Source organism: Helobdella robusta (genome assembly GCF_000326865.2).
Source record: "Helobdella robusta unplaced genomic scaffold HELROscaffold_9, whole genome shotgun sequence".
NCBI lineage: Eukaryota > Metazoa > Annelida > Clitellata > Rhynchobdellida > Glossiphoniidae > Helobdella > Helobdella robusta.
In genome coordinates, this window is record NW_008705512.1 from 3,765,567 (window position 1) to 3,786,966 (window position 21,400).

The 21,400-nt window shown below is 32.5% G+C and overlaps 3 protein-coding genes across 3 annotated transcripts in view; 1 reads left to right on the plus strand and 2 right to left on the minus strand.

The window, feature by feature from the left end:
* HELRODRAFT_189913 (hypothetical protein) overlaps positions 1 to 9,392 on the minus strand; it is a gene marked incomplete at both ends in the record, with an annotated part of 23,483 nt that extends 14,091 nt beyond the window's left edge. The window contains 16 exons of the mRNA XM_009033258.1: positions 215 to 345; positions 803 to 1,096; positions 1,406 to 1,471; positions 1,821 to 1,889; positions 2,026 to 2,113; positions 2,306 to 2,465; positions 3,013 to 3,125; positions 3,406 to 3,527; positions 4,447 to 4,495; positions 5,149 to 5,252; positions 6,272 to 6,364; positions 7,372 to 7,447; positions 7,766 to 7,895; positions 8,080 to 8,128; positions 8,252 to 8,474; positions 9,247 to 9,392. Of these exons, the coding sequence (XP_009031506.1) occupies positions 215 to 345; positions 803 to 1,096; positions 1,406 to 1,471; positions 1,821 to 1,889; positions 2,026 to 2,113; positions 2,306 to 2,465; positions 3,013 to 3,125; positions 3,406 to 3,527; positions 4,447 to 4,495; positions 5,149 to 5,252; positions 6,272 to 6,364; positions 7,372 to 7,447; positions 7,766 to 7,895; positions 8,080 to 8,128; positions 8,252 to 8,474; positions 9,247 to 9,392 (1,913 nt within the window). The remainder of the gene's footprint in view (positions 1 to 214; positions 346 to 802; positions 1,097 to 1,405; positions 1,472 to 1,820; positions 1,890 to 2,025; positions 2,114 to 2,305; positions 2,466 to 3,012; positions 3,126 to 3,405; positions 3,528 to 4,446; positions 4,496 to 5,148; positions 5,253 to 6,271; positions 6,365 to 7,371; positions 7,448 to 7,765; positions 7,896 to 8,079; positions 8,129 to 8,251; positions 8,475 to 9,246) is intronic.
* A 986-nt stretch (positions 9,393 to 10,378) lies between these two features.
* Positions 10,379 to 15,975, minus strand: HELRODRAFT_186621 (hypothetical protein; the record flags this gene model as incomplete). Its single annotated transcript, XM_009033259.1, has 15 exons — positions 10,379 to 11,247; positions 11,375 to 11,504; positions 11,777 to 11,881; positions 12,268 to 12,350; positions 12,721 to 12,871; positions 13,159 to 13,282; positions 13,453 to 13,550; positions 13,715 to 13,819; positions 14,062 to 14,147; positions 14,326 to 14,379; positions 14,570 to 14,647; positions 14,751 to 14,844; positions 15,115 to 15,213; positions 15,357 to 15,412; positions 15,882 to 15,975. 15 exons carry the CDS (start codon positions 15,973 to 15,975, stop codon positions 11,108 to 11,110), a joined length of 1,497 nt encoding a protein of 498 aa, XP_009031507.1. The 3' UTR covers positions 10,379 to 11,107.
* A 1,014-nt stretch (positions 15,976 to 16,989) lies between these two features.
* The window catches only part of HELRODRAFT_189915 (hypothetical protein), a gene marked incomplete at both ends in the record, with an annotated part of 10,660 nt that continues 6,249 nt past the window's right edge, over positions 16,990 to 21,400 (plus strand). The window contains 5 exons of the mRNA XM_009033260.1: positions 16,990 to 17,053; positions 17,929 to 18,050; positions 19,065 to 19,170; positions 19,343 to 19,454; positions 21,213 to 21,325. Of these exons, the coding sequence (XP_009031508.1) occupies positions 16,990 to 17,053; positions 17,929 to 18,050; positions 19,065 to 19,170; positions 19,343 to 19,454; positions 21,213 to 21,325 (517 nt within the window). The remainder of the gene's footprint in view (positions 17,054 to 17,928; positions 18,051 to 19,064; positions 19,171 to 19,342; positions 19,455 to 21,212; positions 21,326 to 21,400) is intronic.

Genomic DNA, 21,400 nt, shown 5'->3' on the forward strand with positions numbered 1-21,400 from the left:
TGTTTTTTTGTTGTATCATTATTGTTGTTGTTGACCATCCAAATCACCATAATCAATTTCATCACCATATCATCATCATTTCCTTTTGCATCACCACATCATCATCATTATCATCATCATTTTCATCATCACCATTATTACCCTCATTATCATCATTATCACGATTCCCCTCATCATCATCATCATCATCATCATCATCATCATCATCACTGACTCAACGTTTTTTTCCGGAACTTCTTTGATGGCGATCTTGATGTTGTTATCGTCGTATCCGGCGTAAACAATCCCATAATTCCCTTTCCCTAGGATCAACCTCTCGTTATCCCAATCATATTGGTACACGTACTGTGTGTTTGTGTGAACGTGTGTGTGTTTATGTGTGAACGTGTGTGTGTTTATGTGTGAACGTGTGTGTGTTTGTTGACGTGTGTGTGTGTGTGTGTGTATTTGTGTGTGTGTGAACGTGTGAGTGTGTGTGTGTAAGTTTGCGTGTATGTGTGAACGTGTGTGTGTGTGTGTGTGTGTGTGTGTGTGTAAGTTTGCGTGTATGTGTGGGCAGATGTATATTTTGTATGTACATAGGCAGTTTTAGTGAATTTATGATGACGATTACTACAGAAACATGAAAATATATTCCAGAATCCATAATTAAATAATTATAATAGCAACTAATTGTAATCTTAACATCGTCGTCGTCATCATAACATCATCACCATCATCATCATCGCAGCATCATCGTCGTCGTCGTCATCGAAACATCATCGTTGTCGTCATCATCATAGCATCACCAAACGTCAGTTACGTTAAACTTGGACATGACGACTTCCGTTATGACGTCATTATTCTCTTGGGCGTAGTTGTTTTTCATGTTGACGATCATGTCGAAGCATTTGATTTTGTGCATCTCGGAAGGAAAGAAGATGTGGAAGTCGTCGGAGTTGTCGAAGACGTAGAGGAACATGGCGCGTTTGTTCAGCTGGCAAGAGGAAATGAACTTGATGGAGGTCGCTCTGAAGTACCATTCGTGCACCTCGCTCGTACTCGACTGCTCGCTCTTCGGCTTGTTCTTCACGCCAACGTGCCACAGTCTGACCGACTAATCGTGCCAGGTGACCGAGCAAGAGTGATTAGAAACATTACATTTGTGAAACCAGCCGGCATCATGCTTAACCAAGCAACCGACCAGTTAACCAAGCAACAAATCAATCAGTCAGCCAGCCAAGCAACAAATCAACCAGCCAGCTAGCCAATTTTCAAACAATCAGATATGTAAATAATCAATCGATCGACCGGCTATTTACACAGCCAATCAATCATCCATCAATTTAATCTAAAACCTCAAACAGCCAACAACAAGCAACAGCAACAGCCAAAAACAAACCGGATCATCACCATCTTCATTGACCTGGAGATAGCAGGGCACCATCTTGTGGTTTGACTGATCTTTCAGATTTGGCTCCGAGATGAGCACCTGAATATTTTCCATGCAATTTACAATTCCCTCTAAATTAATTCTTAGAGGTATCATAACAACACATACACACACACACACACAGAGAGAGAGAGAGAGAGAGAGAGAGAGAGAGAGAGAGAGAGAGAGGTGTGCCATAAGGAGATCTACTTGCATTGCGCTCCTAACAATTGCATCATCTCGTCGCCAGAAATGGTTTATTTGGACGAGAAAAATACTCGAAAACGCGAATAAACAAACAAAGAAGTAACTTTGAACAAGTCGATGACAACTATTGAAGTGATTAATATCTATAATTAATAAAACAACAATAATTTAATGGATAAATTAAAATGAAAATTAAACATACCGGGAAACTCGTGTAAGAAGTGTCAGCCTTGGTGGCCTCTGTGAAGTACTCCGTCCAGAAATCGTACAACTGCAAGTCAAAAAAATATGCCCCTCATTCAACTTTTCACGTTATCAGGATGGATGAAAGGATGAATCAATGAATGAACAAATGAATGAACGAACGAACAACAAACAAACAAATGAATAAAGTGTTGGACACCCACCTTTTCCTCAATGGACTCTTCCTTGTTGCTATCCTTTTTCTTGTAAGCATTGATCAGGTCAATGTTGCCGAGTGTGGATTTTAAGTACCTTTGTTGTCCATCCATCCAATAAATAGTCATTCATTCATTCATTCATTAACTCATGCACTAATTCATTCAATCACTCATCTATTATTTCATTAAACCATTCCAGTGCTTATCCATCCATCCTTTAATTAATCAATTCATTCACTCACACACCCACCTACCCATCCATCCATCCATCCATCCACTAACTGACCAGGACGGGGGGTCCATCTTGGCCATGCACTCGGCAGCCTGGACGGCTTTGGAATAATCCTCCCTCAAGACGTTGAACTCGAAAAAAGTCGCCACATCCCAATAATCCGTCAACGACTGCAGCAATCCCTTGTGGCCGATCAGCGTCGTTAGCGTTTGACCTGTTTGTGGCGTTGTTCGCTTTTTAGGTTCTTTGTTAGGAGACTCTGACATGCGCAGATCTGGCTACATATCATTCCATAATAAATATTCCAGCCACAAAGACCACAACATCCCCAACACACGACGAACGATACAAACGCGCAAGCACCGCATCCTACATACATACATTCACACATTTCGTATGATAGTCTAGTTTCGAGAGGCAGTATTCGAACCAGGTCATTGCGCAATAACAACGCGAAACAACATGGCAGGCACTTTTACTATCTGAGCTAACTTGCCGTTGGATTTTTGTAATTATCGTAATAAAAAAAACTAATGAAACTAATATCTCTGATAATGCCAGCAGCACTCCCAAAAAAGAACAGACTAATAGGGATAGATAGAACAACTGCATGAGCGTGTTTTATAACACTCTCGCCTGATAGAAATTGAACTATCACCAACAACAAATTAGGTTCCACTCATGAAAACCCATCCGATGCACTCCACAGAAGATTACAATCTACTTTTGTCATGCAATCATTCGGAAAGATAAGAACAGACCAATTCTCTTGAGTGTGGCTGACGTTTGGAACTGCTCTCCGGACACGACGAGCAGTGTGGCCAGGTTGATGCCTGCATACTCGTTCGGCTGTGCATCATAGCCCTTCTGGTACCTAGAAATTTTACATTTATTCATTTATTTATTTGTTCACTTGTTCAGTCATTCATTTATTAATCTATACATTCGCCAGTCGGTTTTTCATTCATTCTGTAACATTCATTCACTCATTCATCCATGCATTTCTTTCTTCATTCATTCATTCATTCACTCGTTTATTAATATGTATTATTCCTCCATTAATTTGATTAAATATTGAAAAAAGTTATGTAAAAAACCCTAACACACACAACACACACACACAAACACACACACACAGACAGACAAACACACACCACTTAATGGCTTCCTTCAGAGACTCTCCATCAGCACCATCCGACTCAACGAACTTATCCTTATATATTCGACCACACAGGCACAACAAGTCGGGAACATCTGTGTCTGACATACCAATCGCCTGTGCGTGCATGTGTGTGTGTGTGTGTTTGTGTGTACGTCTTTGTATGTGTGTCTTTGCTTACGTTGTGTACGTCTTTGTATGTGCAAGTGTGAGTGTTAGTACGTGTGCATGCATGACTTGTTATTTTTTCAAGATGTGTTAAAGTAAGAAATGTGTTAATGTGTGATATGATGTCTGAGTGTTTGTGTGTGAGCACGTGTGCGTGTGTGTGTCTGTATGTGCGTGTGTATGTCTGTATGTGCGTGTGTGTGTCTGTATGTGCGTGTGTGTGTGTGTACGTTTATGAGTGTACGTGATGTATAAGACGATGGGTGCTTTTCCCTTGTCGAAAATGAGTTAGCTAAGTGCTTATTTGAAATGTGAATAAATAAAAATGTAGATAGAATGAATAAAGAAAATGAATTAAAGAAAAAATAATTGACAGTTAATCAGCGAACAAACTCCGCCCAGTACATTACGTGCTAATTATTAAAAAATTGCGTCATAAAGCGTTTTTCGCGCTGATGGCATTGATACAATAGCAAAATCCTCTATAGCAAGTCAGGAAGTCTAGCGCTTTATAATTAGAGAGAAATAAAATCCCATGGTAGGTACTAGACAAATTTTCACAACTCAATTAATTGACCTTTCTGGTCATGGTGAAATAATTAATAGCAGTTGTATAATGAACAATTAACTGAGAATTCTTGAAGATGATGGGAAATATATTATATTATATTGTAGTGTATTGTATTATATACATTACGTTACATTACATTACATTGTGTTGCAATGCATTACATTACATTACATTGCATTACATTACATTACATTATATTATATTACAGTATATTATATTATATTATATTACATTACATTATATCATACTTCACAAAAAAATACATCAATAAAACTTCGAAGCAAATAAAAAACTAACTTTTAAAATTCTCTGCAGAGATTTATCCCTGTCGCCTTCTGAATTTCTCCTAAATGTGAAAGATAAATAATAAATAAAATAAAAGTTATTCGAACAAGTAAGGCATTTTAAAAAAAAAATAAATAAAAAGACCACATGAATGTTTAAATGTCTCTCTCACTATTCCTCTCTCTCTCTCTCTCTCTTTCTCTCTCTCTCCCTCTCTCACTCTCTCTCTCTCTCTCTCACTCTCTTTATAAGAACTTTATAAATGTATAACAGTCATTCCATAAAAAAAGTTGGAAATAAAGTAAACAAGCAAATGACATCAAGGGATCTTTCTGTTTAATTATCTACATCTGCCTTGGATCGATTACCATTCAAAACATTCACACACGCGCACCGACGCACGTACACACACACACACACAGTAAATATACCTACATACACGTATATTCATATATAGTACACAAACACAAACACACACACACACATATATATATATATATATATATATACTATATTTATTTATTTGTTTATTTATTTATATCAAAACTACCAAAAGATTTGTGATTTAGGGACTACAAGACTGAAGAAAAAACACAAAAACATTAAAAGACCTAAGCAAACATTCAAGCACACACACGTACACATACGCACACACACGTACACGTACACATACACAAACACACACGAACACAAGCAAACATTAAACGAACATACCTATTTAGCGCAAAGGCGTATAAATGTTGTATGGCGACCGTATCAGTGATGTTCAATGAGAGATCCTCCATGTCTTCTACCAGTTCAACCATCGAGGAATAATCCTGGAAAAAAATAGTCATCATCGTCATCATCATCGTCATCATCTTCATCATTATCATAATCATTATTGCAGAAAGATGTGATTCAAATGCAATGCATGTACGCATACAAAATATCAAATCAAGCACTCAATGCATGTACATTATACGTATGTGTGTTGAAGTGTACGATGTTTTATGTTTAGTGTCTGTATGTTGCATGTCACGTGCGTCTACATATGTATGTATGTAAGAACCCATAATTGATTAGAACTATAAAGATATATATATAACTGTATGTAAGTATGTATGTATATATGTATTTTATTAGGACAATGTATGTATGTATGTATGTATGTATGTATGTATGTATGTATGTATGTATGTTAAAACCAAATCATTGACGAATGACACCAAAAGCCAAGCGTCTGACTAAATTTGATTTTATTTGCTATAACGTCACTCAACCCCGTCGGCATTCAACTCCACATTTTCCAACACACAGACGCGCAAAAACCGCTGCAGAATGCACGAAATATTATTCATAGCGAAAAAATATTCCCTACTATCGCCTGACCTAATACTGATATTATGTATGTATGTATGTGTGTGTGTGTGTGTGTGTGTGTGTGTGTGTGTGTGTGTGTGTGTGTGTGTGTGTGTGTGTAAGCGTGTGTTTTGTGTGTGTTTTTGAGTGTGTTTTTATTATTTATTATTTGTATGCTTGTATATGCAAATCAATACAAGTGTCTGTGAATAAATAAATGTCTGGTCGTCATATATATATACACGACAGTTATCAATACTGCAAAGCGACTTCTCAATAGATAAGACTAAGTAGCAAATGAAGTGAAATGAAAGCCAAAATTAATCGCAACAACAACTGGCGGGCATAATAATAATGCAATTAATAACAGCAGAATATGAAAAATCAAACATTGCTATTAAAAAAAGCCTGGCTAATGAGAGAGAGATATTTAGGAGACTACAGAAAGACTGCAGAAACAAGCACACATACACATACACGTACAGACAACACAAACCTGTACATCTCTATAAGACAGTAGCATGTTGAGTACAATGTCAGATGAGTACAATTCTGGGCCATAATATCTGCTTTTGATACTTGCTAGTACCTTTTGTAATGTTAAATGTATGTTGTGATGTTAAACATCATTCTAATTTCATAAAACCATTCACCATGAACAAATACAATAAACATTTAAGCAAGAAACTGTCAAATTTACGCAATAATGGTTTATTTATTTATTCGTTTATTGAGGTTTATTTAACTTATGTATATGAAAGTTTCTACGAAAAAAGTGTGTATGTGCGTGCGTGCGTGGGTGTGTGTGCGTTTCTGCGTGTGTGTGTGTGTGCCTTTCTGTGTGTGTGCGTGTGTGCGTTGTTTGCGTAATTTGGTCTATTTGTTTATGCATGCATTACCCTGTGTAATAACTCTTCTCTTGAAATGATTTTAATTTAAATATTTGTAATCACTATCATAAGGTCATTATTTATAATTATTCTTATTATTATTTATTATTATTATTATAATTCATCGTCATCAATTTGCATAGGTGATATATATATATATGATATATATCATATATATATGATATATATGATATATATATATATTTATTTATTTATTTATTTATATATGTATATATATTTTATTTATCATCTGTAACATTAGCATCATCTTCTTCATCTAAACAGTCACTTGTTTAAAATCACCATCATTCATATCACAATGACAGGCTATCATAGGTAATATCGCGGTATCACATCAGCTCACCATGATAACATCATCACATCGCGATAACACTATCACCACATAACGTCATCACGTCGTCATAGCAATAACATCACGTGACGTGACGTCATACCGTATAATCACATGATAACAACATCCATCACATCATTAATCACATCAATCAATCAATCCTCGTTTATAGTCTCCATCCGTTATGGATCAGACTTCACATCACATCATGATGGCAATATCATCACATCAAATCACATGACAACAACATCAGCAGACCACTTCGATATATTATTACATCATCATCACATTATAATGACATCATCCCGTCGCATCATAATAACGTTATGACATCATCGCATCACATCAACTCACATTAATAAGGTCTTCACCTTTCCAGGTCTCCCTGGCTTTCTTCAGCTCTGACAAAAATTTCTCTTTCACTTGAGCCCTTGTGAGACATTCAAAAGATCATTATATTATAAATATTATTATTTAATTATTCATTATTAATAATTTTATCTATTTATTTATTTATAATTATAAATAGTAATACAAACTTTGTAACAAGATGGTATTTAATAAACCCAAAACAACATAATAACATATACAAAGATAACAATTATAACACAGTATAAAATGCATAAAACATAATACCTAGATTTCTGCAACAACAACATCGGCAACAACATCAACATAAACAACAATACAAATAACAACAACAACATAAACAACATAAACAACTAAAAGCAGTGTACTCAATACATACCTAGTTTTACATGCATAAGCCTTCAAAACCTTTCTGAGGCATTGTTGGAAACCTATGTTCTTTACACCAGGTTGGTCACTTCTCAACTCCATCAAACTTAATCCACTGAACTCTGCCACTAAGTTTTTCCCTATGATGATAAAGAAGATGAAGATGATGAGGAAAATGATGATGAAGATGATGATAAAGATGATGACAATGACGATGATGTGGTGGTGGTCATTTATGAAAATGATGATGATAACAGCGATGATGACGACGATGATGATAGAATTTATGATAACAATGATAACGAAAAACAAATAATTAATTACCCAATCTATCAAGTTTATAGGAAAGAAAATCAAATGAACCACTGGACAGCTGCATGAAAAAAAATTAAAAAAGATGAGTTTTCAAAGTTTTATTTAAAATGTATTCAGAATTTAAAAATTAAGAAAAAATTGAATAACACTTGGGAATATAAAAATGTACAGAAGTTAGAACCTTAAGAGCAAGTGTTCTTTCAGGATTAGTATCATATATCATGATGATGGTCTCCGGTCTGCCAAGGTTCTCTCTGATACCAATCTGATAAAACATGGAAGACTGGTACATCATGCATGATACGTCAACGATTGCGACATCAGCATGGTAGAAGATGTTCAATTGGTCAGACTCTTGGTGGTCGAAGTTTTTTAATGTCAGCATTTTTAGCTCTGCATTGATTCTTTATGAAAAATTTTTTTCAATGAGAATATATGATTAAACCAGTTAAAAGAAAAATATGAACAATATTGAAATAAAAAAAATTGGATTTAAGATAAAAAAAAAACAGGCTAAAAATAGAAATTTTTAAAGAAATAGTGATGCTGTTTGTTTGTATGTTTATTTAATTATCATAATACAATTCAAGAATAACTCCATAACATCACTGATTAATTGAGTTAAACATGAAAAATAATGTGTAAAATGAATGCAATGAATAATTAGACACTCTCTTTTTCTTTCTCTTTCTTTCTCTCTCTCTTTCTCTCTCTCTCTATCTATCTATCTATCTATCTATCTATCTCTCTTATTTATTACAACAAATTTTAATTTTACTGCATATGTAAGAATTTGTTAAAATATCATCATTTTTATTTAGAACCAAAATGAGGGTAAATGATTTTTGAGGCAGAAAAAAAAATATAGGCCACAAATTTTCAATTAAAAACAGCAGCACTACAAAAATTAGCTATCATTGAAATATAAATTTAATTTTAACAAATTAATTATTAAACAAAATATGCTATGCGGCCATTCAAAAATTATGTAAAATGGCCTAAAATTTGTGACATAATTATTGAATAAAATATGTTAATTACAATTTCTAATTACAACTACTTATTAATTACAATTACTAATTACAATTACTAATTACAACTACTTAATAAATAAAATTTCTAATTACAATTACAATTACTAATTACAATTAAATTTAAAAAAATACAGGTGCTAACTCGTTGCAGGCTTTTTTGACATCACTCTGCACGATGTTCAAGACATTCAGATCACTTTGGATCTGTTGTTGATGTATTTGTTGTTGTTGTAAGTCTCTGTCAGGATGCTCGCCACTAACCAGCACAACTTGCAAATTGTTTGACATCTCACATTTATTTAGTGGTGGTTTAGTAGCTCAATTCAAATTTCAAAAAAACCAAAACCTCTTTTTAAAAATCTCTAGTTTTTTCAGTTTTTCGGTAATTGTAATAGCATTCACAGATTAAATTAACCATTGATTTGTATATATGCAATGCGGATCCAAAATTTTAAAATTTAAATTTGTAAAAATTAAAAAATGTAAGGTTGGTTTTCTTTGAATTTGAAGTTTTGTTTTATTTATTAATAATCTAAGCATCAATTTATTTACGCCAACGTACGAACATCAAATAAAACAGCAGATTCCAACAAAAAATCACTAATAGTTAGAAAGATTAGCATCCATTTAGAATCCAATCTAATTTCTCAGTGTTTTCAATCTCAGACCTCAACGCAAGAACAAGACATGTTAATGAAGTTGGTTACGCAACAACAAAACAACATTACGTAAGGTAAGTCGGTCCATGAAAACATTTTTTATAGAATTTAAGTCATATATATTATAGAATATAATATAATATATTTATATATATATATATATGATCGTAGTTTTTTTTAATATTGAAGTGGAATATAGATTCTTTTTTCAGTTAATTAAAGAGAAACTCAATTAAACCAGTTTAAATTTTTTTTAGCCTTTTCTTACACTAAAATCCCACAATATAATGTAACGTTTTCGTCAAAATTCTACTAAGACTAGAGCAATTCTTGAATGGTGTCCAGAATTGAAAAACTTGAGCATACGTGATCAACACTGAAACAATTCAAATATATTTCCCAGTATCTCATTTGAAAGTTTATATTGTTGCAAGACATCCAGTCCAAATGCGTTAACTTCATTTTTTGAATAGACCAGTCAATCAACCTTATATAAATCGAGATTTTACTAACCTTCTACCTCATATTATGGTAAAAACAGTTTATAATAAGTATGGTCTTAAAGATAAATATTGAACAAAGTTTAACAAATCTTGAAAGATTAAAAAAATTAATCACGTTAAGTTCCAAAATTTAATTGAAAATTTTTACAAACACGGATTGACACTAGAAACAGCTTAATTAATTACCTATATCAATGCATTTTAAATAGAGCCATACATTTTTCAAATTTTCATTCAGTTAGTTCAACATCACAAATAAATACAGATATCCACGCACACATAAAAACACAGACACCACACTCAGCAGCAGACACACGCGCACACACGCACACAACACACAATGTTCATAGGAGAAAATGAATTAAACTACATAGACATTTATTATATAATAAAACAACTTTTCAACTAAAGAAACATGATCGATAATTATAACGAATAAATAAATCATTAAGGAGAAAGATTATTACGCACAATTAGACATAAAATCAGCTAATCAAACTTGAAAAACTTCATCGTAAAAAAAAAGTAATTTACAACAAAGATAAATAAATTCTTAAAAAGTTGGAAACAATTTACAATCTGAAAAGCGTCAAATACAACGATCCTCTCAGAAAAAGTTATGAAATTAATCATAATTATAGAAAAAACTATATCTAGTACATGATTTACGTTTCTATCTAAAATAAAGGACAATTCTATGAGCCATTAAATCCTATGAAATACATCTTCGGAAAATTAAATAAGGTCGACTTGTAAGTGGTAAGCAAGTAGGTGAATGGAAAAAGAATGTTGCAGATGGATGAGTAGTTGAGGGTTGGTTAGTGTATGTACGAAGGGACTTTTATTCCTCCTTAGCTTCCCTGGGGTAATACTTGGCCAGGAGAGGTTGTGGAATGCGTTTCAACATTTCTTTCGGGAAGATCCTCAGCAGCTGCCATCCTATCTGCAGTGTCTCGAAGATTGTCCTGTTCTCGTAGGGACCTGGGTAAGAGACGAAATTTACAAACATTGTAAAAAAATGTAAAAATCTGAAAAAAATTGTAAACTCTTTAGAGTATATAAATGCCGGCATAAACATAAACCGCATCGTTCACTTGATTCTACTCACTCTGAGCAATAAAAGTTTTTTCGAATTTTTGAAGGAACTCGAGGTAGAGCAGATCTTCCGGTGTCAGGGCCTCCTCTCCCACTACGGCCTTCATCGCCTGTACATCTTTTCCAATGGCGTAACAGGCATACTGCAGTGGTGGAAAGATTATATAGAAACATGAATGATTGAAAATTGCATTCCTTTAGAGAAACTGGCTTGCCAAATAAACTAGAGATTGATAGTTTAAGCATTGTTCCAAGAACAGACCATGGTTAGCAGAAATAAACTAAAACATTGTAATAACAAACAAATAAATATGTATAAAATTTAAAATATCTAAAACTTTATATTATAAAATTAATAAACAAAAATGAACGAAATAGAAAAGTTAAAAAAATCTATAAGATGAACGAAACCAACCAGCTGATTGGAGACATCTGCATGGTCATCTCTGGTCATGTTGTCCCCAATGGCTGACTTCATCAACCTTGACAGTGAGGGCAGCACGTTGATGGGAGGATAGATCTGAAAAGCAGAGAGTAGAATAAGAATAATATATTGTTTCAGTACGAAATTTCTTAAACTTGTTTCATAATTTTGTGTTTTTTGACTCTTGTTGGCTTAATTTTCGATTGATTGTTTATATGATCTCTTGACTTTAAATGGTATGTTTGTTTTTGCATTAGTAACCATTAGATAGAAGCACTGAAATTATCAATTCATTGTTTGAAAAACTAATTTTAAAATTGTAATTTGTCAAGAATGAAAGTTTCAATCAAACAAAAAATCAATCGCAAAATAATTTATACAATAAAATAAAATGGAAGCTCATTCTCAATTAATTACACCCAACATCAGCTGAATGGAAGAATTAAAACTAAGATGTTTTTCACGAATAATTTCTTTTTAACCTGTCTGTTATGGAGTTGCCTGTCAACGTAAATCTGTCCTTCTGTGATGTAGCCAGTCAGGTCGGGAATTGGGTGAGTTATGTCTAAAAATTGAATTTGTTAAAAATTAATCAGATCTTCTTTTCCTTATACTCAATAAGTGTTCGCATCAAAGAAAATGAAGTTTTTCAAGATAAACATGGTTAGTTGTTGATAATAATTTGGGCAAAATAAGTCTTAAGGGATAGATACACATTAATTACAGCATGACATTATTAAACATGCAATTCTCGCCCAACATCATCATGGTCATTACCGTCACTTTAGTCGTCATCGTCCTCATCATATACATTGTCATCGTCCCCATCGAGTCACCATCATCTTCATCATCATCTTCACCATCACATATCATTTTAGTCATCATCAACATTACGTTACATCATTTAATTACATCGATTACATCACATAAACTACCATCGTTAGGCATTGTAAGAATGGGAATCTGGGTGATTGACCCGTTTCTTCCCTCAACCCTGCCAGCCCTCTCGTAGATGGTGGCCAGATCGGTGTACATGTAGCCAGGGAATCCTCGTCTGCCAGGTACCTCCTCTCGGGCTGCTGATACCTGTGTGTGTATGTGTGTGTGTGTATGCGTGTGTGTGTGTGACGTTCGTAGATTTGCTAAAGCGTGTGTGTGTACATGTGTGTGTGTTTGTGTGTAAATTTGCTAGAGCGTGTGTGTGTGCGTGTACAAGTGCGTCGTTGTCTTTCACTATGTTGTGCGTGGAGAATCAATTAATTCACAAACATTTTACTTGTTCACGAAGTTTGATGAACGTTAAAAAGTCAATACTAGCAAGATGAAATTTAACACAAACAAACGAGAAAGCAAATAGAGAAACGTAGAAAGACCTCACGGAGAGCTTCGGCGTACGAACTCATGTCAGTCATGATGACCAGGACGTGCTTCTCACACTGGTAGGCCATGAACTCGGCCGTGGTCAGCGCAATTCGAGGTGTGATGATTCTCTCAATTCTGTCGAGATGACCGAGGTGACGACGACGATGATGATGATGGCGATGGTAATTTAGAAAAAATTAAGATGCTAATGACGGGGAAGATGATTAAGTACAAAAAAATGAAAATAATATTTTATGGAAGAACTCAAAGAACAAAATGAAAGACAGTAGAAAAAAGAAACGAACGTAGGATCATTAGCCAGGTTGAGAAAGAGACACACATTGTCCATAGAACCGTTCTCTTCGAAATCTTGCTTGAAGAATCGAGCCGTCTCCATGTTCACCTAGTTGTGGAAGAAATTAATTTTCAAAAAATATTCAACGGACTTTTGTAGAAAGTCACTGGCGTATTAAATGATAATTTAGAAAAAATTAAAACACTAGTGACATAGAATAGAATAGCATAGAACGAAAAAGTAAGTAAGTGAAAAAATAGATAGATACATACACCCATAGCCGCAAAGACGATAGCAAAGTTATCGTGGTGATCGTCGAGTACACTCTTTCCTGGAAGTTTCACAAGACCTCCTTGTCTGCAGATTTGTGCCGCTATCTTCAATTGGAACATTTTCAAAAAAGTTAATCAACTCATTAAATAATAAACCTACAATTGATATTCTATTTAATTTAATACAATCTTATTTATGAAAATTTTTGCAACACAACGTCAAATAAGCAAAATCATAAATATAGAACCCTACAAAACACCAACAATAACAATATATCTTAAACAACATCAAACAATAAGAAATTTAAAAAGAAACAAGAGAAAAAAACAAGAAAAACAGAACATACTTCATTGTGTGGAAGTCCGTTGGCCGAGAATATAGGAATCTTCTGACCACGGGCAATGCTATTCATACCATCAATAGCAGATATGCCTTATAATTTTTAAATAATTATTTGCAATTTAATTATCAATTATTTTATTTCAAATTAAAATTCAGGACATCGGTACTGCTTTTGTTAACAAAAATTTAGCAATCTGATTACTTGTGAATTCGCTGAGAAATTAAAAAGAAATAAATAAAAATAAAATAAAAAAGAAACACATCTGACCAGTTTGAATCATTTCTTCAGGATAAATCCTGGACCAAGGGTTGATTGGTTGTCCTAAAGTGAAATGTTTATACTATAAGTAAGATTCCAAATATGACTGCAATTATCTCTCAAACACTAGAACACACACTCACACACAAACATACACGCACAACCAACTAACCAATCAATCAATCATCTAGCCAACCAACCAATCAATCAACCAGCCAACCAACCAATCAACCAGCCAATCAATCTGTATAACCTTGAATATCTAAAAAATCTTCGGCTAAAACATTTGGACCCTTGTCAACGGGCTTTCCTGAGCCATTGAAAACTCTCCCTACAAATAATAAACATGCAAATTATGAAATAAAAATAAAAATATTATAAAAAAAAAATTATATTAATAATTATGATAATTATAGTAAAAAAATTATACAAACCCAACATATCTTCTGAAACAGGTATCCTTAAGATATCGCCAGTAAATTCACACGTCGTATACTTTGCATCAATACCTGAGGTACCTTCAAATACCTTTCAGATCAACGTTCATTAAAATTGTGTCATGTTTGTGTTTAGTTTGACATTATATCAGCAAATTTAGAGATAATTTAACATTTGATATACATATATATCTATATAAATGTTATATCAATAAATTTGTAGATAATAAATTTTAAATATTTGAAATTGTTTCATAATGATTAAAATAGTTTTAAAAGTGAACAATGATACATAATGATATACAATGATACATAATACACACAGTGATTGATACATATAAAAAATGGGCAAACAACCAACCTGAACGACAGCTTTAGAGCCACTGACTTCCAGTACTTGACCACTTCTAATGCTTCCATCTTGCAATGTTAGTTTGACTATTTCAGCAAATTTAGGAAACTGAAAAGAATTAGTTAATTAAGTTAGTTAATTATTTAATTAAGTTTATTTACATATTGGTTTGTGATCATTAAAACTAAAGACATGATTATAACAACTGTCAAAGATGAATTTGTGATAAATGACTAAAATGAACAACACACCTTCACTCCATCCAATATAACAAGGGGTCCATTGACTCCAGACACGGTTTTATAAGCTGGTGAAATAAAATGGTGAATATTAATATAAAGATTGTGTTAAGTAGTTATAAAATAATTCCATATCACTGGCTGATTCAAAACAGAAAAACATCTTGAAAAACTATTGCCACCTAGCTAGATGCTAAGTTTATCTATTTTTTGACTATTTTTTACTTTTCTAGACTGTCTTACCCTTAATTACACTAGTCTGGACTTTACTTTAGTAAGTCTTTCAATTAATTAACTAATCATTCTAATTTATAATTTATATCTAAGCAAGCTTAACATTTACAACATTTAATATTCATTTATTTTATTATTTTTTCAAAACTATTAAAATTAACTTGTCTTACCTAAAAGTTCTTCTACAATCATAAATTAAATTCTGCAGAAAACTGTTCAACTTCACAAAAAGAGAATCGTAATTTTCAAATGTACTAACTTACTAACTAAAAAAAATTCCCCAAACAAATCCAAATCACTAACTGAGCCTGGGTTGTGAGACATAGTCCCTGGTGACTGCAAGCTGATGGGTGGCGAATGCAGCTCCAGGATCGTTAATTTTAATTCCGACAGACATTTTCAAATCAACAAAATCAATCGATAAGAATCGATTTTAATGTTTTTAAGGTTAAATTTACAAATAAATAATTTACAATACAGAAATTTAAAGAGATAAACGAGCGAAGATTAATGATGAACGAGCGAATGTCACGTGAATGATATTTAATTATGCTTATACAAACAGCTGTCCTATATACACATATACATACATATACATTTGCATGTCATAACAAACACACAAATGTATACAAATTATATAAAATTATTTATTTATATATATTAAATAAATTTGTATACAAATATATATTATAACACAATGTAACATATATATATAACATACAAATTTTCACATATACATACAAACATAACATATAGATTCGAGCCATACCTATATAACGTCAATATATTACATATATTGTATTGTATATGGTAATGTATGTGTGTATAAAATATACCATAGTAATGTATCATGTATATATGTATGTATGTATATATGTATGTATATATGTATGAAGTTTTCTCGATGGTGTTGACTGGTCACAGGCAGTACTGCCAGATGATTCCTGATTCGGTTTGAAATTTTAATTGCCATACCGGTGATGTTGTATTGGGTATTGCGTGTATTACATTGTAATTAAATTATTCAAATTTTGATAATTTTTAAATTGACGTACGTTGTATTTAATATGACCGTATATTATAATAATATAAGAAAATAAGCCAAACTAAAATAATATTTGATGTACATATATCAAAAACGTCGCTATTTCCATTACCAAATTATACACTTTCATTCTAAAGAGATTGCGAGTAGTCCACGGTTCTAGTAAAAAAAACTACCAACTTAATTCACTGTTTGAGCACCATATTCCAGAAAATAGAACTATAGTGCTACCTTTTGAGTTCAGTGATATATAATGGTAACCTTTAGGTTGATTCAGGATACTATATATAAAAAACTTCGTTATTTCCATCATCAAATTATACATTTACATGTTTAGGAGATTGAGTACTACATTAATTAACAGCTATGTCAGAGCCACACATGGATATAAATATCCAGTGCGCCACATTCCAATATAAATCGAACTATAGTGCGTGTTCCATAATACATAATGATAACTATTAGGTTGATTCAAGATACTATATATATATAAACGTCGTTATTTTCATTACTAAATTATACATTTTCATGCTTAGGAGATTGAGTAGTATACGTAGTATACGAGTCTGTTAAAAAAATACTATCAAATTAATTCACTTTATGAGCACCACATTCCAAAATATTTCAACTATTGTGTACGTTCAGTAATGCATAATGATAACTTCTTGGCTAATTCAAAATATTATATATTAAAAGCGTCGAGATTTTTATTGCAAAATACATAATTATACATTTTTACGCTAATTTGGTCACCGTATCTTAACTATTTTTGTAGTTTTTGGTTCAATTACTAGCTTCAGTTGGCCTAGCTTCAGTGACGTTTGTGTTGATATCTTAAGAAAAAAAAACCGATAAAAATTTATTTGTATGAAATTTAATTAACTAATTTAAATAATTAAATCTTGCAAGTAATTGATTAAGATGTTAGTTTTTCAAATTTTTGGTTTGAACTTTCTTCTTATATTTAAGGTGGTTTCGTATTGTGAAACCGGAAAAATTCTCAATAATTCCAGCAGCACAACTCGAGCAGATGATAACCGTTAGTAACGTTGCCCGGATTGTTATAGGAAACAAATTATTTAATTTTGTAGAGAGCCGTAAATAAATTACCGCTTATTAATTAAATTATTCATTAATTTGCTTTTTAAATTTAATTTGAAAACTAAAAAATAAAAATAGTTTCTTTTTTGTTTTTACTTAATTTTTTAAAATTATAGATTGTGTACATTAATTTTTATATAAAATTAATTAAACAGTTAGGTAAGTTGAATGGTATAGAATTTTTTTATTATGACTCACCCCCAGACTGTCCCCGAACAGAAGAAAGTTGCACAAAGGACTCTGAGGGATTCGAAGCCATCTCCTATCTGCATTCATTAATTGACGATGACAAGAATGGGGAACTTGACAGATCAGAGAGTGAGGATGTAAGTATTTTAGTGTTATTTATTATTTGATGTATGTAAGTACTTTTGTGTTTTTGTGCATATCTGTTTTTTGTGTCTGTGTATTTGTCTGTGTGTTTTTTTATTATTTGTCTATGTGTTTTTGTGTTATTTGTCTATGTGTTTTTGTGTTATTTGTCTATGTGTTTTAATAATGAAAAAGTGATTTGACTGGTATTATTAACGGAGAATCAATCAAAGAGGTGTCTGGGATTTTTTTACCATTACATGATGATGTGAGTAAGAATGTCATCAGTGATTTTTAAATCGTATTTATATTGATGATATACTGATGATGGCGATGACGACGATGATGATGATGAGCATGTAATATGTGTTGTGTCAATTCTTTAATACTGCTAAGCTAGATGCACACATTCATCTGTTATGTGTATTGATACCTAATCCAATAAATATTTGAGTATAAGCACATTGATAAAAGAAATGTATGTATATATGTTATGTGCGTTTGTGTAAATGTTTGTGTGAGTGTGCTAGTTTGTGTGTGTGTGCGTGTTGTGTGCATGTGTTTTTGCCTAGCCTCTAAAGTTTTAAACTTTTCTGTTTACAATTATTTTATGCCATTATCAGATAAAGTTTTTACTTTATCAGCTGTTGACAGAGATTGTTGTTGTGGAGTAAATTTTTAGTTAGCTGTTTTCTTTTTAACATTGATTTAAACACACACATACACACACACACACACACACACACACACACACACACACACACACACACACATACATACATAGACGCATACACACACACACACACACAAGATGTAATTTGTGCAAATTTTTTTCTCTTTATTATTAACTTAAACATCTTATAATAACAATTTCTAAACCCAAATCTATTGAACCCATGCAAATATGTATCACAAATTTTTGTATACGACTCATCAGTAAAAGAAACCAATTTTTTATTCTCTCATAAATTGTGTTACTAAATTTGATGAATTTTCAAAATCTTATTTTATTTATTTTATTTCACTAGTTTTTTCGAGAGGACTTACACCACGACAGCGTTGTTCAGACGTACCACGAAAATGACGACCACATCACTGTCCTCGACCTCTGGCACTTCTGGTTCAACAGCGGTGGTCAGTCTAATTCTATACTGCATTACCACTACGATTATGATCACAAATACTAATAATTATGACTGTAAATACCAACAATTGTGATCTTAAATACTAATAATTATGGTCATAAATATTAATTATTATGATTACAAATATTAATTATAATTATAAATTATAATTAAATTACAAGTGTACAATTGGAGTACGGAGGATGTTGTTAACTGGCTGAACCTCTATGTCGAACTGCCTCAGTACACCAAGAACTTTGTGGATAACAAGGTCGATGGAAGGAGCATACCAAAGTTATTTTCTTTCTGCTTTCATTTGTATATTTTTTGTTAGAATTATCCGTTTTTGTTTTGTTTTTTTGTTTCTTTTTTTTCACTAATTTCGACATTTGTTTTTTTAGTCTATGGTTTGCACTGTCTTGTATTGTTTGGCTGGCTATGAAAGGTTCTTGCGTAATTCAATTTAGCTGAACATTCTTAGCAGTAACCAATATTATACATACATTAACACTAATTTAATATCATTTGTGGTAAAATGTTTAAGAAGATTCTAAATTTGATAGATGTTTTAGAAGTTAGAAAATTCTAAATTTAACTTGAAGTATTCGCACGCACACCGCATACACGCACGCACAACACATACACGCACGCACGCATAAAAATGTGTAATAGTACATGTGTAGTAGACCGAAACAACTAAACGTGTGTGTGTGCGTATGCGTGTGTGTGTTACATTGCATAATGTTCCTTTAATTTACCATTACAATGTACCTGAGTGTGGGAAAGTGAGCACATTTGATTTGGCCACTAATATATACCTGTCCGTCGTCGTCGTCGTGACGTCATTATTATTTTGACGTCATCGGCATCATTATCATCACTTTAATTGTTTTGCCATTTATAATATTACTTTCATCTTTGTCATCATCACTTTCATCATCGTCGTCGTCATCATGAGTTTGATAATCATTATTTTGTCATATTCATCGTCATATTCATCATCATCGTTTTTTTTTATCATCACTTATCATTACATTGTTAACGTTTATTATGGTAAGTTAGTATTATATTATTATTATTTATTTTTTACTCACTTGTTCTTCAGTCATCAGTTATATTACATCTATAAAAAAGTTCTTGTGCAACAACAACAACAAAATGTTAATCTACAGCTGTCTAGCAATTGAAATCTTCCAACAATTGTCCTCTAAGTTATTGCTTATTGTATAAAAATTATCTGTTGAAATCATCACACGCACACATACATACATACACACATACATACGTACGCACATACATACACACATATATACATACATACATACACACGTAACCAGTAAAACTAAGAAAAAATACAGAGCAAAGATAGGACACATAAATACACACACACTACATGCAAACATAAATACCTAATTAATGTAAAGGTAATGGGTTATAATTGCGTTATGATATGTGATAAAATTGTATGCTATGTTTTATGATTTCATAGACTTAACATGATTCATTTTTATGTAATTTTTCTGATAGTGTGTGTAATATGCTGTAATATAATTTGTTACCATGTAATATGAAGGTGTAATACAATTTGTTACAACGTAATGTGAAGGTTTTAATGTAAATATGATAAGTGTAAAGTTACTTGTGATGTAACTTTTGTAATGTCACTGTAAATATAATTGTTTGTTACAAATAATATGTATAAACTTGTTGTTTACTGGTTAGTTTGAATTATGTTTTGAAGTATGAATTATGAACAGTGGATTTTTAAACTTAAAATTTATTAAACAGCTTTTGTTCATGAGCTATGCAGCAAATATAATTTTTTATGATTTACTCATCATCGTCGTCGTCATCATCATCACTTACTGTCATCATCCTCATCATCATCGTCTTGAACATCATCATTTTCACAATCATCTTCATCGTTATCATTATTATTTTCACCATCATCATCTTCACCATCATCATCTTCATCGTTTTCTTCATCATCTTCACCATTTTCATCATCTTCACCATTTTCATCATCTTCACCATATTCACCACCATCACCAGATTGGCGGCCAACATTCAGTCACTGGCTACCGTCCTGGGTATTAAGAATGCTGTCCACAAGCAGAAGCTCTCCATCAAATCAACTGACCTCGTACTTTTTGGGCCTCCCAAGAGTTAGTTACTACATACCATTCTTTTACATTCGTTTCTTTTTCAACTATTGTTGCCTGGTTTATTTGTTAAGGGTA